We start from the raw sequence: 15,249 nt of genomic DNA, 5'->3' as shown, positions 1-15,249 counted from the left end.
CCCTTTCAGCTTATTTCACTCAGGTGCTGACTCCTTCCTGGCCTCCACGCGAAGCCTCCTTGTTGGGGACGCTGTCAGCTGGAGGTCAGCCCACCCTGAGGGTGTTATGGATTTTTGCAGGTTGTTGGAAGCCCTCGTGTCGTTTCTTGATTTCTCAGATAAAAAGGCCAACTCAGCCATGGGACTGCTCACAGACTTGGCTCTGGAAGAAAGGTAATTTTTATTTCCAGAAACTGACATTTCTTCTGCAACCTTTGTTGAACTGTCTGATCTTCTAAAGCGTGCGGCACACGGGAGGCTGGACCAACTGAGCATCGCAAGATTCACTGCGTAGGAGAGCTGATGTCTTCAGGGGCTGTGGTCAGCCACTCCCGTTCCAGTCCCTCTAGGTGCGGGGGGCGACCTGGCCCTCAGTGAGCTTGGAAGCAGTAACATACTTAGAAGAGTAACTCTCCCAGCAAGCAAATCTGCTATGCAGTGAGGCTTCTTCCCCTAATCAGTGCCTAATAGGAACTGCCTGGCAGACATGTGTTGATTAAATGAGAGAGAAAGAGAGGGAGAGAAGGAGGGGGAGGGAGGAGAAACACGGTGACAAAGTAGAGCCCTCCCGGGCCGCCAGTGGCAGTATGGGTAACCATCCCCCCTGCGCTTTTTTTTCTTTGTTTAGCTGCTGCTGGGGAAGACGGTAAAGGTCTTAGATTTTCATAACTTTTCAGTTTTTTAAAAACTGCATCTTGTTTTTAATTTCCTCATGAACTTTAGGGCGTCTTACTTAGGAACGGTCATATGATGCGAGAGAGCTGCTTGTGCTGGAAGCCGGCCATCAGCACGCGCTGGGAGGGTGCACTCGCCTCCCTAGCTGGTGGACGTGTGTGTGCCTCGGGGCCCTCCTCACGGCTGTGACACGTGAACATGCTTACACCGTGTCTCCTGTTTGCACGGCACACAGCGTGTAGACTCAAAGCAAGGGGAGGGCAGGGGTGGTGCTAAGTCAGTTCGGCAGAAACCTAGGGATTCCAGCAGCTTCTGCATAAGAGAGCTGCCCTCTGAGATCTGTTGTTTAACATCAAAGGCAAGTCTCCAGGCTTAGAAAAAGTAAAGCCACATTACCTGCCCAGTGATGACCATTTTTGGTTCCGAATGAATCATCCATGCAGGGGCAAGTCACACGGGCCCAGGGCTGGACGGTCTGCTGCATCACCCAAGATGCTCTATTTATGTTTTAGTTTGCACGGGGTAGAAATAAATCATGGCTGATGTTCTCTCGACAGATTCCAAGTCTGGTTCCAGGCCAGCCTTCCGGATGTTCTCCTGGCACTGACGGGCGTGCTGGTGAGTAAGCCCTCATTTTATCACCTGTGACAGACCCTTTTGGGAGCATGAGCAGGACTGTTTCAACACAGTTTACCCCCCAGAACTCCTGTTGCCTCTCAGGTTGATTAATCATTTATTCACAGCTGGAATTTATGCAAGTCTTGGTTGTTGAAACAGCTGCAGTGGGGGCAGGTGGAGATGGCATACGGGCAGAGCTGGTTACAGGGGAGGAAAGCCTGCCTGGGGGCCGCAGTAGGTGAAGGCGGAGAGTCTGTCGGTCTCCATCAGTCTTCTTCTGAGCCAAGTCCCGTCATAAGTACCACCTGCAACCCTGTCCCCTGAATGGCAGTCATCTCGGTCAGGAGGGCAGGTGTGGTGGTTGGAGCTGATGAGGGAGAAAATTGCCAGGCGGGGAGTCCTCCAGGAGAGCATGCTGTGACTAGACCTGTCCCCAGGGAACCATAGAAGTTTCAGGGGACCTTAGAGGGCATACTGACACCCCAGTATTTCACAGATGTGGAAATGGAAGGTCTGAGAAGGGACAGGACTTGTCCCAGTGCCCCCAGCTGGTTGATGGAGTGACTGGGATTAAGCCCTAGGCCTCCCTATTCCAGGCCAAGGTGATTTGGGGTCTCCCCCTCTGTGTGCCTTCTTCCTTTCTGCCAGCGTGACCCCACCGATGTCCCCACGTGGCATAATGCTATCTGGTTCCCAGACATTTTGGTGAGTGAGGGATGCCCCTAGAGATTATTTTGGCATCATTTGCCTGCTCTCTGCAGATTCGCTTTCTCTTCATCCCCTTTTAGAAGAGAGATCCCAAGGTCACCAACACCTCAGCTCTCTGCCAGTGTATTGCCATTATGGGAAACCTCAGCGCTGAGGCTGCCACCCGAAGACAGATGTCTGCCTCTGAAGAATTCAGGGATGCCTGCTTGGCCCTCATGGTATTTCAGCTTTTCTAGTCAAAGTTGGTCTTTTACCTGCTTTGAGGGCATTGGCTTCTTCTTCGTTATCTGGCTTTGCCAAAAATTCTGTTTGAGGGTGCTGGGGCCAGTGGCTTACCCCTTCTGTAACAGTAGGTTTGATGGGCAGCTGGCCTTACAGAGTCCTCCAGATCAAGTCTCTTCCACCCCGGAGATGTTTGAAGGGTTTTCTGTGGAGCTGCCTTGAGCACCCATTTCAGCAGCTCCATCTGCAGTTTGAACCCAGGGCATACAACGTATGACATACGACATGAGGCGCCACACACTCTGTGCTGTAAACCGGTCTCAGATCTTCCCACATCACTTAGGTTCATGACACTGACAATTTTAGGGAGTGTGAGTGATACCGAGACCATCACCAGGGGGAACAGATGACCATGACAAGCTGCAGGAAGATCATTGATCACCTTGTTTTGTTTCCAAAGGCCAAGTGTGAGGAGGATGTGGACCTGTTCAGAGAGGTCATGTATACCCTCCTGGGACTCATGATGAACTTGTGTCTTCAGTCCCCCTTTGTCTCTGAGGTACCACATTCTTTTCTCCCTACCTTAACCCATTCTGTTGCATAGAACTGTTCTCATTTCTGCAAAGAGGATAGAAGCACTATCCTGCAGTGCTCCTACACTGGCAGTGGGAATGGGGAAAGCTGGGCGGACACTCTGTCCCTGCGCTGCCAAGGGATGGATGAGTCGCTCTGTCAGGTATTGATTCTGAAAACCAGTTGAGTATCCAGGGCACTGAGCACGGTGCTAGGTTCTGCATTTACAAAGTCAAATACGACGTGGTTCCTGCTCTCAAGGTGTCACCCTGTAGTCAGGGGAGTTGGATGTGGGAAGAAATGAGAGCAATAGAAGAAGATGTTGTGAAGGAAACATGGACAGACATGGTGGTGGCGAGAGGGAGGGAGTGGAGAGTGTTCGGTTCTACTTGAGCGCTCAGAAGGAAGAGGCAGAGGACCATGACCAGGACAGGCAAACTCCTTCTCCCGCTCCCTGTTGTTGTAGGTTTGGGCCATGGAGGTGAGCAGGAAGTGCCTGTCTCTACTGAACAGCCAGGATGGAGGAATCCTCACAGTAAGCTTCTCCCAGGGAAATCCAGAAACAGCTTCCTTTGTTGTTCTCCTTTTGTTTTGTTTTGTTTTGAAGTCACCACACCTTTCAGATTCTACTGATTCTCTGAGATATGGGGCAGATTATATACTCCTCAAAATGATGCCCATAGCACATAAATACCGAATTTGCCTATGGTTTCAGGGGATTTGGTGACACCCCCCACCAGTGCCCATCTGTGGAGGCCCTAGAGTCCAGGAACCCCAGTTAAGAATCCCTTTTCTGTAAACTGTGGCACTTAACAACTTATCCAAGGTAATCTATCTGATTTGTCCTATATCAAGCCATCTCTGTGCAAATTGGACAGGCCAAATGATTTTATTTGGAATCTTTCTTCCATAGTCAAAAAAGCCAGACACATAATTTGAAGCCACTGATTCTGGAGGCTGTTTATGCATAATGGTTTTAGCCCCCTTAGAGATATATGCTGGAATGGCTTTCTTCTGTTTCTGACATTTGGCTAAGAAAATTAAGAAGGCCTATGGTTAGCATAGTGTATCAGGAGGAGAATGTTGATATGATTCAAGAGGCTGTTTGCCGTTATCATGGGATGTGTTCTTCACTCACATTAGGAATCACCCCAACTTTTATGCCTATTAGGTCAGGGCCCTAAACCTAGAGAAACAATTGGCGTCACATCCAGGGCAGGTCTGGGAAACCAGCCCTTCAAGGATCACAGCCTGGGCACAAGCCTCTTAGATAGCCTCATCCACCAGAGGGCAGACAGCAGAAGCAAGAAGACCTATGATTCTGCAGCCTGTGGAATGAAAACCACATTCACAGAAAGGTAGACAAAATGAAAAGGCAGAGGACTATGTACCAGATGAAGGAACGAGATGAAACCCCAGAAAAACAACTAAATGAAGTGGAGATAGGCAACCTTCCAGGAAATGAAATCAGAATAATGATAGTGAGGATGATCCAGGACCTTGCAAAAAGAATGGAGGCAAAGATCAAGAAGATGCAAGAAATGTTTAACAAAGACCTAGAAGAATTAAGGAAGAAACACTAGAAGAATTAAAGAACAAACAGAGATGAACAATACAATAACTGAAATGAAAAATACACTAGAAGGAATCAATAGCAGAATAACTGAGGCAGAAGAACGGTTAAGTGACCTGGAAGACAGAATGGTGGAATTCACTGCCACGGAACAAAATAAAGAAAAAGAATGAAAAAAAATGAAGACATCCTAAGAGACCTCTGGGACAACATTCGACGCACCAACATTCGCATTATAGGGGTCCCAGAAGGAGAAGAGAGGACCTGAGAAAATATTTGAAGGGATTATAGTCGAAAACTTCCCTAACGTGGGAAAGGAAATAGCCACCCAAGTCCAGGAAACGCAGAGAGTCCCAGGTAGGATAAACCCAAGGAGAAACACGTCAAGACACATAGTAATCAAATTGACAAAAATTAAAGACAAAGAAAAACTATTGAAAGCAACAAGGGAAAAACGACAAATAACATACAAGGGAACTCCCATAAGATTAACAGCTGATTTCTCAGCAGAAACTCTACAAGCCAGAAGGGAGTGGCATGATATATTTAAAGTGATGAAAGGGAAGAACCTACAACCAAGATTACTCTACCCAGCCAGGATCTCATTCAGATTTGATGGAGAAATCAAAAGCTTTACAGACAAGCAAAAGCTAAGAGAATTCAGCACCACCAAACCAGCTCTACAACAAATGCTAAAGGAACTTCTCTAAGTGGGAAACACAAGAGAAGAAAAGGACCTACGAAAAAACCCCATAACAATTAAAAAAATGGTAATAGGAACATACATATCGATAATTACCTTAGACGTGAATGGATTAAATGCTCCAACCAAGAGACACAAGCTCGCTGAATGGATACAAAAAGACCCATATATATGCTGTCTACAGGAGACCCACTTCAGACCTAGGGACACATACAGACTGAAAGTGAGGGGATAGAAAAAGATATTCCATGCAAATGGAAATCAAAAGAAAGCTGCAGTAACAATACTCATATCAGATAAAATAGACTTTAAAATAAAGAATGTTACAAGAGACAAGGAAGGACACTACATAATGATCAAGGGATCAATCCAAGAAGAAGATGTAACAATTATAAATATATATGCACCCAACATAGGAGCACCTCAATACATAAGGCAACTGCTAACAGCTATAAAAGAGGAAATCGACAGTAACACAGTAATAGTGGGGGACATTAACACCCTACTTAAACCAATGGACAGATCATCCAGACAGAAAATTAATAAGGAAACACAAGTTTTAAATGACACAATAGACCAGATACATTTAATTAATATTTATAGGACATTCCATCCAAAAACAGTAGATTACAGTTTCTTCTCAAGTGCACACAGAAAATTCTTCAGGATAAATCACATCTTGGGTCACAAATCAAGCCTCGGTAAATTTAAGAAAATTGAAATTGTATCAAGTATCTTCTCTGACCACAATGCTATGAAACTAGATATCAATTACAGGAAAAAATCTGTAAAAAATACAAACACATGGAGGCTAAACAATACACTACTAAATAACCAAGAGGTCACTGAAGAAATCAAGGAGGAAATCAAAAAATACCTAGAGACAAATTACAATGAAAACACAACACTCCAAAACCTATGCAATGTAGCAAAAGCAGTTCTAAGAGGGAATTTTATAGCAATACAATCCTACCTCAAGAAACATCTCAAATAAACAATCTAACCTTACACCTAAAGGAACTAGAGAAAGACAAACAAACAAAACCCAAAGTTAGCAGAAGGAAAGAAATCATAAAGATCAGAGCAGAAATAAATGAAATAGAAACAAAACAATAGCAAAGATCAATAAAACTAAAAGCTGGTTCTTTGAGAAGATAAACAAAATTGATAAACCATTAGCCAGACTCATCAAGAAAAAGAGGGAGAGGACTCAAATCAATAAAATTAGAAATGAAAAAGGAGAAGTTACAACAGACACTGCAGAAATACAAAGCATCCTAAGAGACTACTACGAGCAAGTCTATGCCAATAAAATGGACAACCACGAAGAAATGGACAAATTCTTAGAAAGGTATAACCTTCCAAGACTGAACCAGGAAGAAATAGAAAATATGAAGAGACCAATCACAAGTAATGAAATTGAAACTGTGATTAAAAATCTTCCAACAAAGAAAAGTCCAGGACCAGATGGCTTCACAGGTGAATTCTATCAAACATTTCGAGAAGAGCTAACACCCATCCTTCTCAAACTCTTCCGAAAAATTGTAGAGGAAGGAACACTCCCAAACTCATTTATGAGGCCACCATCACCCTGATACCAAAACCAGACAGAGATACTACAAAAAAAAGTTACAGACCAATATCAGTGATGAATATAGATGCAAAAATCCTCAACAAAATGCTAGCAAACAGAATCCAACAACACATTAAAAGGATCATACACCATGATCAAGAGGGATTTATCCCAGGGATGCAAGGTTTCTTCAGTATACGCAAATCAATCAATGTGATACACCATATTAACAAACTGAAGAATAAAAACCATATGATCATCTCAATAGATACAGAAAAAGCTTTTGACAAAATTCAACACCCATTTATGATAGAGACTCTCCAGAAAGTGGGCATAGAGGGAATCTACCTCAACATAATAAAGGCCATATATGTCAAACCCACAGCAGACATCATTCTCAATGGTGAAAAAGTGAAAGCATTTCCTCTAAGATCACGAACAAGACAAGGATGTCCACTCTTGCCACTATTATTCAACATAGTTTTGGAAGTCTTAGCGACAGCAATCAGAGAAGAAAAAGAAAAGGAATACAAATTGGAAAACAAGAAGAAAAACTGTCACTGTTTGCAGATGACATGATACTATACATAAAGAATCCTAAATATGCCACCACAAAACTACTAGAGCTAATCAATGAATTTGGTAAAGTTGCAGGATACAAAATTAATGCACAGAAATCTCTTGCATTCCTATACACTGACATGAAAGATCAGAAAGAGAAATTAAGGAAACAATCCCATTCACCATTGCAACAAAAAGAATAAAATACCTAGCAATAAACCTACCTAAGGAGGTAAAAGACCTGTACTGAGAACACTATAAAACACTGATGAAATAAATCAAAGATGACACAAACAGATGGAGAGATATACCATGTTCTTGGATTGGAAGACTCAATATATTGAAAATGACTATACTATGCAAAGCAGTCTAGAGATTCAATGCAATCCCTATCAAATTACCAGTGGCATTTTTTACAGAACTAGAACAAAAAATCTTAAAATTTGTATGGAGACACAAAAGACCCTGAATAGCCAAAGCAGTGTTGGGGGGAAAAACGGAGCTGGAGGAATCAGACTCCCTGACTTCAGATTATACTACAGAGCTACAGTAGTCAAGACAATATGGTACCGGTACAGAAACAGAAATATAGATCAATGGAACAGGATAGAAAGTCCAGAGATAAACCCATGTACCTATGGTCACCTAATTTATGACGAAGGAGGCAAGAATATACAGTGGAAAAAAGACAGTCTCTTCAGTAAGTGGTGCTGGCAAAACTGGACAGCTACATGTAAAAGAAGGAAATTAGAACACTCCCTAACACCCTACACAAAAATAAACTCAAAATGGATTAAATACCTAAATGTAAGACCGGACACTATAAAACTCTTAGAGGAAAACATAGGAAGAACACTCTTTGACATAAATCACAGCAAGATCTTTTTTGACCCACCTCCTAGAGTAATAGAAATAAAAACAAAAATAAATTGGACCTAATAGGACCTAATAAAATCTTTTGCACATCAAAGGAAACTATAAACAAAACGAAAAGACAACCCTCTGAATGGGAGAAAATATTTGCAAACGAATCAACGGACAAAGGATTAATCTCAAAAAAAAATATCAACAGCTCATGCAGCTCAATATGAAAAAAACAAACAACCCAATCAATAAATGGGCAGAAGACCTGAATAGACATCTCTCCAAAGAAGACGTACAGATGGCCAAGAGGCACATGAAAAGCTGCTCAACATCACTAATTATTAGAAAAATGCAAATCAAAACTACAATGAGGCATCACCTCACACCAGTTAGAATGGGCATCATCAGAAAATCTACAAACAACAAATGCTGGAGAGGGTGTGGAGAAAAGGGAACCCTCTTGCACTGTTGGTGGGAATGTAAATTGATACAGCTACTATGGAGAACAGTATGGAGGTTCCTTAAAAAACTAAAAATAGAATTACCGTATGACCCAGCAATCCCACTACTGGGCATATACCCTTAGAAAACCATAATTCAAAAAGACACATGCACCCCAAAGTTCATTGCAGCATTATTTACAATAGTCAGGTCATGGAAGCAACCTAAATGCCCATCGACAGATGAATGGATAAAGAAGATGTGGTACATATATACAATGGAACATTACTCAGCCATAAAAAGGAACGAAATTGGGTCATTTGTAGAGACGTGGATGGATCTAGAGACTGTCATGCAGATTGAAGTAAGTCAGAAAGAGAAAAACAAATATCGTGTATTGACACATATATGTGGAATCTAGAAAAATGGTACAGGAGAACCGGTTTGCAAGGCAGAAATAGAGACACAGATGTAGAGAACAAATGTATGGACACCAAGGGGGGGACGTGAAGGGGGGATGGTGGTGGGTTGAATTGGGAGATTGGGATTGACGTATATACACTAATATGTATAAAATAGATAACTAATGAGAACCTGCTGTATTAAAAAAAGTTTTTTTGAAAAAAAAAAAAAGGATCACAGCGGGGGGACTGGTTTCAGGGTTGTAAAAACCTTCCAAGTAGATCCAGCATATCCTGTTTGTGGCCAGCAAGCCCACAGCTTCCCTGAAGTCAATCCAGACTTACAGGGCAAAGCTGCTTAACCTGAGCTCCAGGAAGATGTGGTAGGTCTTCAGGTTCCCTGGAACCCCCAGCAATTGTACAGAAAATTCTGAGTGTATGTGCATTTTCATGGGACTGGAGGCCACCACAGCTTTCATCAGATCCTCAAAAATGATACACGACCCCAAAAGTGGTAAGCACCACTGTTCTTGGGTACTTGGGGTTTTCTGGCTGGTGGGTCTAAAGCTGGGCCTGCACTAGTTCCACACTGGCCCTTCAAGGACTCTGGGCCAGATGTCCCCAGGACTCTGCTTGGCTACAGCTAGGTGGGTGCTGACCAGCTTGTTGAGCAGGGCAGTAGCCTTAGCAGGGAACCCGGTCCTTTAATACGGTGCTCTCTCTACCGCCTTGGGCCTGAAAAGAGAGCTGTACTGTCAACTGTAGTCACATCCTAGCCCCTGCAGGAAGCAGATTAGGGAAACAAGATAGGTAATATGATAATACACAAGCTTGTCCATTCTTGCTCTGGAGACTTCATTAAAATGAGACTAAAGACATTAGGGGGAAAAAAAGGCAGAAACCCACACTGACAAAGTGAACAGGCAAGAGGTCGCCAAAGGGTAAGTTATTGTAGCTAGTTTCTGGAAGATGGAGAACAGCTGCCAGATTGGTAATTAATGAGGCAGGGCTAAAGAAGCCTTCGTGTAGAGGACAGATGAGGGGAGCCCAGCTGGGAGGTAGCAGGTCTGTCTTGCAGTTCCATGGAGAAGATCGAGAATTCAGACTGCCAGCTACAGCAGAGGACAGAAGTAAGAGATGGGGGGACTGCATTTGGCAGCCAGGCATCTATTCCTCAGGCATAAAATGAGCCTTTTTTTCCTAAAGGAATTGAAAGACCAGAGAAAAAATTTTTGCTTTCTGGTATTTGAGAGTGCCACCTCTCCACCTGTCAGTGGACAAACTTCCCATAAACATAGTGTACCCAAACATACTGCTTTTTTCATAAATGTGACTGGAGAGCTAAGGGTAGCTCTCACCAGGCATATCAGGAAAGCCATGCAAATAAATAGACAAAGCAAGGTAAGCAGAAAATTTGACTCTCAAAAAATAGAGATGAAGTAGAAAACAGAAGAAAAAATTAATAACTATCACTCGTATCTTCAGAAAGATTCAAGATAGTGTTATGGCCATAAAATAGTAACAGAACTATGTTTTTAAAAATCAGAACTGACAAATAAAATCAATGAAGTCTCCCAGAAAATAGAATAAAAAGACAAAGATTTAGAAAAGAGAAAGGAAAAGCTGAAAGTCCCAGAGGATCCATCCAGGAAGTCCACCATCTAATAAGGGCCCTGTTGGTATCAGAGCCCCACGGGTGATACAGGGCAGGACTTTCTTGCCAAGGGTTGAACGCTGGTCCTGTGTGAAGCTGGAATAAGCTGGGCCTCTGTGCACCCGGGGGCAATGTTGGCAGCCCTTAGAATTGCCTACCCAGCAGCTTTATTACAAAGAACAGTACTTGACTTGCTATCAATTCCTTGGCCACTGTATTTTTAAAGTCAAGGTATTATTTTGCATCTAATACTAATGATTGTTTTTGCCTCATCAAACTGCTTGTTGACTTTAAAAGGTCATCAACATTTTAAGAAAAAAATTTCTATTGAGGTATAGTGGGTGTACAATATTATATGTTTCAGGTGTACAACACAGTGATTCACAATTTTTAAAGGTTCTGCTCCATTTATAATTATGATAAAATATTGGCTATATTCCCTGTGCTGTACGATATACCCTTGTGGCTTATTTATTTTATGCATCGTAGTTTGTAGCCTTAACCCCCTACCCCTTTCTTGCCCCTCCCCACTTAGGAACGTTTAATCAGCCTTTCTTTCTGCTTCACTCAGAGAGCTGCTGGCATTCTTAGCCGCACCCTTTCTTCCTCTCTGAAAATTGTTGAGGAGGCCCTCAGAGCAGGAGTGGTGAAGAAAATGATTAAATTCCTGAAGGTAAAATAACTTCATTGGTTACAACCTCCTGAATTTCCGGGAGTGTCATATTTTATTTGGGGAACAGAATTAAGGAGGGCTTTGTTCAGTTAAGGTTCTTCTATTTCCCCCCCTGCTAGCTTCTAACCTTCTCGAATGGAGATTCCCTTCTGCCTGTCCCCCCAGACTCTGCTCTGACCAGCAATGTAAGATTGTTGAACAAATAATTGTTCATTAGATAACATCCATAAAAACTGCTTACCACTTAAACCTAACTTTAAAAATGTATGGCCTCTGTCCTCGAAAAAGATGGTCTGAGTGGCTTCAACAAGGTTTCTCGGGTCCTGGTTTTGTTCATGGTTTCCTGCTCGTGACGCTTTATCCAGTTACCTGGAGAAGGTTGGAGATAACTCCATTTATGAGATATGTAGGCTGCAGAGTAACCGTGTGGCTTTTAAAAGGATGTTCAGATTTTCCCCGCAATATGAGTGCAGTGAATCTGTGTGAGTCAGTACAAGAGTTAACTAGATTCTCCTGAAGTGGGAGGTGAGTTACTAGGTTGCATCTCTGGGTCCCGCCAGCGATGCATGTACCCAGTGAGGGTCACGCCCCCATGTTACTGTGGTGACCCCATGGGAGACTTACTCATAAAACCCAGGCTGAGTGGCACCAGGAAGCGTGCTCTGTCGGGGGGCTGCTTCTGGGGCAGGGGCGATATTGAGGGGGCAGGGTGGTGGGTCTGAGTTTAGGCAGCCACGCGGATGATGACCGTCATTCACTCTGTATAACTCTTGCACACCCACCGGAGCCTGCTGGTTGCATGTACACGCATGTGCATTATGCATGCCTTCATACACACATGCATTTTAAAGACCCCACATAGGGTGATTTTAAGGGTTATGATTCGACAGTTGTCACCTCTTAAAATGATCTAGGTTCGTAATGTTCTCCATGCAGGCCTGTCAGCCTGACAGCCTTCTCAAGTCAACCCTCATTCTCAAATGGCGAAATGACATGGGAGGGCCTTTTCCTCCCTTTTTTGGTAGATCTGCCAGTCGACAACACCATTCTCTTCTCAGCCACTCACTCCTAAGCCTTCCACAGGTAATTACTCAGGTGTACATGACAGGCCTACATTCATAGCGGGGGTGAGGGCCACGTTAGGGAGGATGTGAGTGACACTGCATCCCAGCAGGGACCAGGCCCACTCGCCAGGAAGCACACGCTATTGTCAGCAGAGCTCTGTCTCAGAAGTCTAGGAAGCCACGAGCACAATCACAGCTGCTGACTGTAGTTTCTGGCCGAGAACAACCATGGCATTGATTTTCTTTTCCTAATTTCACTCTGAAATCTAGGCAGGAGGCCAGACTGCGTCACGTTATGCGGTAAAGATACTCGCCATCTGCACTAATAGTTATCACGAAGCGCGAGAAGAGCTGATAAGGCTGGATAAAAGTAAGTGACAGTTTCTTTAAGTGGAGCCCACATTAACCCAGAGGTTAATCAAGCCGGGAAGCTGCAAAGGGAACTGCCGGTGACGAGGGAGGAAAGACTGAGGATGATGGCGTCACCCGCTCCCCGGACTCAGGCAGTGTGTATGAAGATGACGTCACCTCACCTCCAGCTCTGAAAGCTCTTAATTAGCATTCGGCCCGCGCACAGGTACCACATCCTTGCTGGAAGACTCAGCTGGGAAGCAGCTCAAAGATAACAGAATCAAAGCTGGGAGCTACCTCCCCACTCCAAGTGAATTGAGCTTGTTTGTAAAGCATTCTGCTTAGACTGACCTAACACGGGTCCTCTTCCTTCCCACGAGAAACACCTTAGTGACCAAGGAGAATGAGAGAGGCTGAGCCTGGCTTTAGTCCAGTCACTGCCCTGTCATGCGGGGCAGGGGTCCTGCTAACGCTCTCTTTCCCACCTCCTCTGGGGCCGCACAGGCGTGAACTGAGGGGATCCCCACTGAGTGGGGAGCAGGAACCTTTCCTGTGGAACCTGTTCCTGGCCCCACAGGTACAGGGTGCCAGCCCATGGCCTGCCACTCAGGCGGGGGCTGTCAGGTAGAGCTGAGAGGTTCAGATTGGGGATGTAGAGAGAATGGACCTGTCCAATGCATAGCCTGCATTCCCGGGACAACTGAGTCCTGCCAGGCTCTGCCCTGGGCTCCTGAAGTCCCTCAGAGACACAGCCAGGAGCCAGAGAGCTTCAGAGCACTCAATAGGGATTTGCCGAGCAGGTGACATGTCCATCCGCTGCCACCTCCCTGTGCCCCCCGTGTTCCACTGCCAGCCTCCCGCTTGTTCTCCACCCTGTAGAGCTCGGCGTCCTGATGCAGCTGCTGGGCTCGGAGGATGAGATTCTGGTGGGCAACGCCACCCTCTGCCTGGGGAACTGCGTGGAGGTGCCACACGTGGCCTCGTCCCTGCTGACCACGGACATCGTGCCGGTTTTGCTGAAGCTCGCGGGCGGCGACGCGCAGAAGACGGCCGTGCAGCTGAACGCGGGCATCGCCCTGGGGAAGCTGTGCACGGCCGAGCCCAGGTGCACGGCGCGGCAGGGAGCCCAGCTGCTTCTCTGGAGGAAGCCCCCCCACCCCCAGGGCACTGGGGAGAGCTCAGGCTGCAGCCGGAGAGGGAACACGGTTATGGGACAGGGATCTTTCTGGGCACCGACGGCCGTCGTCTTCTCTCTGTTCCATTCCCGCAGTCTCCTCCAGCCTCTCCTCTTTCTACCCCTCCTCCCTCTCCCTCTCACACCCTCTCCCCTTCTCTCTGTCTCCTTTCTCTCTCCTCTGCTTTTCCAGAAACAGACCTCCCCCGCTTCATTTTTTTTTTTTTTTTCTGCTTGGGACCTAAGCGTATGGGAGAATGTCCCGTAGGGTAAGCTCTTGCGCTGGAGAAAACAGGCGAGGTTGGGGAGCGGCATGATTAAGGCCACCCAACAAGCTCAGACAGGAGCCTGCACTTGACCTGGGTATCGTGCCTCTCTCAGCTCAGGCTTCCACCCCGCTCTGCCCCGATCTGAGGCGCTGGAACGCCTGGCCCTCGTGTTCCTGGAAGGTGCCCACCTGTGGCTGAGCGTGGTGCCCTGGCACAGGAGGGGGTGCCTTCCATGGTGGGGAGGGCCTGTGGCCTGCCTGCTTCCTTCTCGCACAGCCTCCCCCTCCCACCCCTCCTCTGGAGAATGAGAGGGTGGGCCTGGATGACGTCTACGGCCTTTTCGAGTTCTGTCTGATTGTTCAAATGGAAAGAATGGATAAAATCTTTCTTCTACAGAAAGCAAAGCACATCAGCTAGGATGGGCTCGCTGTGGCAACCTGCTGGGGAGCTCCCGAGAGCAGGTCCCGCAGGTCCCTGTCACATCTGCCACTCACACGGCGAGTGTTGCCGTGTTTTGTGGGCCTCCTGAGGGTCTCCCCGCTTTGATCTTTAGGGCTCCCCAGGGCAGCAGCAGCTGCCCTGTCCTGCCTTCCCAGCCGGCTTCTGCCTGAGGTGGGGGGATGCCTCTGGGGGCCAGGTGTCTGCACCCTGGCATTTATGTCCCGGAGTTTGTGTTCTGATTATGACAGGTTTGCTGCTCTACTGAGAGAGCTTCACGGGATGGAGATTCTCAACTCTACCATGAAGTACATGGACAATTCTTGAGAGACGTGGCGTCCGTGTGAGCTCTGGCTCGTTCCTGTGCCAATAAAGACTTTCTGAATATCCACTCCAGACCTGAATACTGATCTTCAGAGTGTTCGCCTGTTGGTTTTCACTGGTCACAAGACTTTCCCAGACTCTCTGGTAAGCAGCGGTTCTAGATAGGAACTGGATTCCGCCTAACACCCCACCTGCCCCTCTTGCTGTTTTCTGCGGGCAACACGCTAGAACCATCAGGTTTTTCAGGAGTGGCGTTTTGGCCTCTGTTTTCCAGCTCTGAAGTGCCAAGACACAGCTGCAGCGGCGTCTGCATGGTCTCAGACCTGGCTGTGGCGCACGGTCTTGAATTCA

General features: G+C 45.9%; 1 protein-coding gene across 7 annotated transcripts in view; it reads left to right on the top strand.

Annotated features, from left to right (window-relative positions):
- Positions 1 to 14,951, top strand: part of TTC12 (tetratricopeptide repeat domain 12) — a 49,883-nt gene extending 34,932 nt beyond the window's left edge. For 4 of the 7 annotated variants that reach the window (XM_036862606.1, XM_036862603.1, XM_036862601.1 and 1 more), the window contains 8 exons: positions 121 to 213; positions 1,272 to 1,332; positions 2,121 to 2,258; positions 2,723 to 2,821; positions 3,302 to 3,370; positions 11,177 to 11,278; positions 12,613 to 12,712; positions 13,573 to 14,916. In XM_036862606.1, the coding sequence (XP_036718501.1) occupies positions 121 to 213; positions 1,272 to 1,332; positions 2,121 to 2,258; positions 2,723 to 2,821; positions 3,302 to 3,370; positions 11,177 to 11,278; positions 12,613 to 12,712; positions 13,573 to 14,135 (1,225 nt within the window). In that variant the 3' untranslated portion in view covers positions 14,136 to 14,916. Of the gene's footprint in view, positions 1 to 120; positions 214 to 1,271; positions 1,333 to 2,120; positions 2,259 to 2,722; positions 2,822 to 3,301; positions 3,371 to 11,176; positions 11,279 to 12,612; positions 12,713 to 13,572 lie in introns of all 7 variants that reach the window. The other 3 variants (XM_036862605.1, XM_036862604.1, XM_036862607.1) reach the window with 3 other exon arrangements.
- The last annotated feature ends 298 nt before the right edge of the window (positions 14,952 to 15,249 follow it).

Source organism: Balaenoptera musculus, chromosome 8 (genome assembly GCF_009873245.2).
Source record: "Balaenoptera musculus isolate JJ_BM4_2016_0621 chromosome 8, mBalMus1.pri.v3, whole genome shotgun sequence".
NCBI classification, from domain to species: Eukaryota; Metazoa; Chordata; class Mammalia; order Artiodactyla; family Balaenopteridae; genus Balaenoptera; species Balaenoptera musculus.
This window is presented reverse-complemented; position numbering and strand designations above follow the sequence as displayed.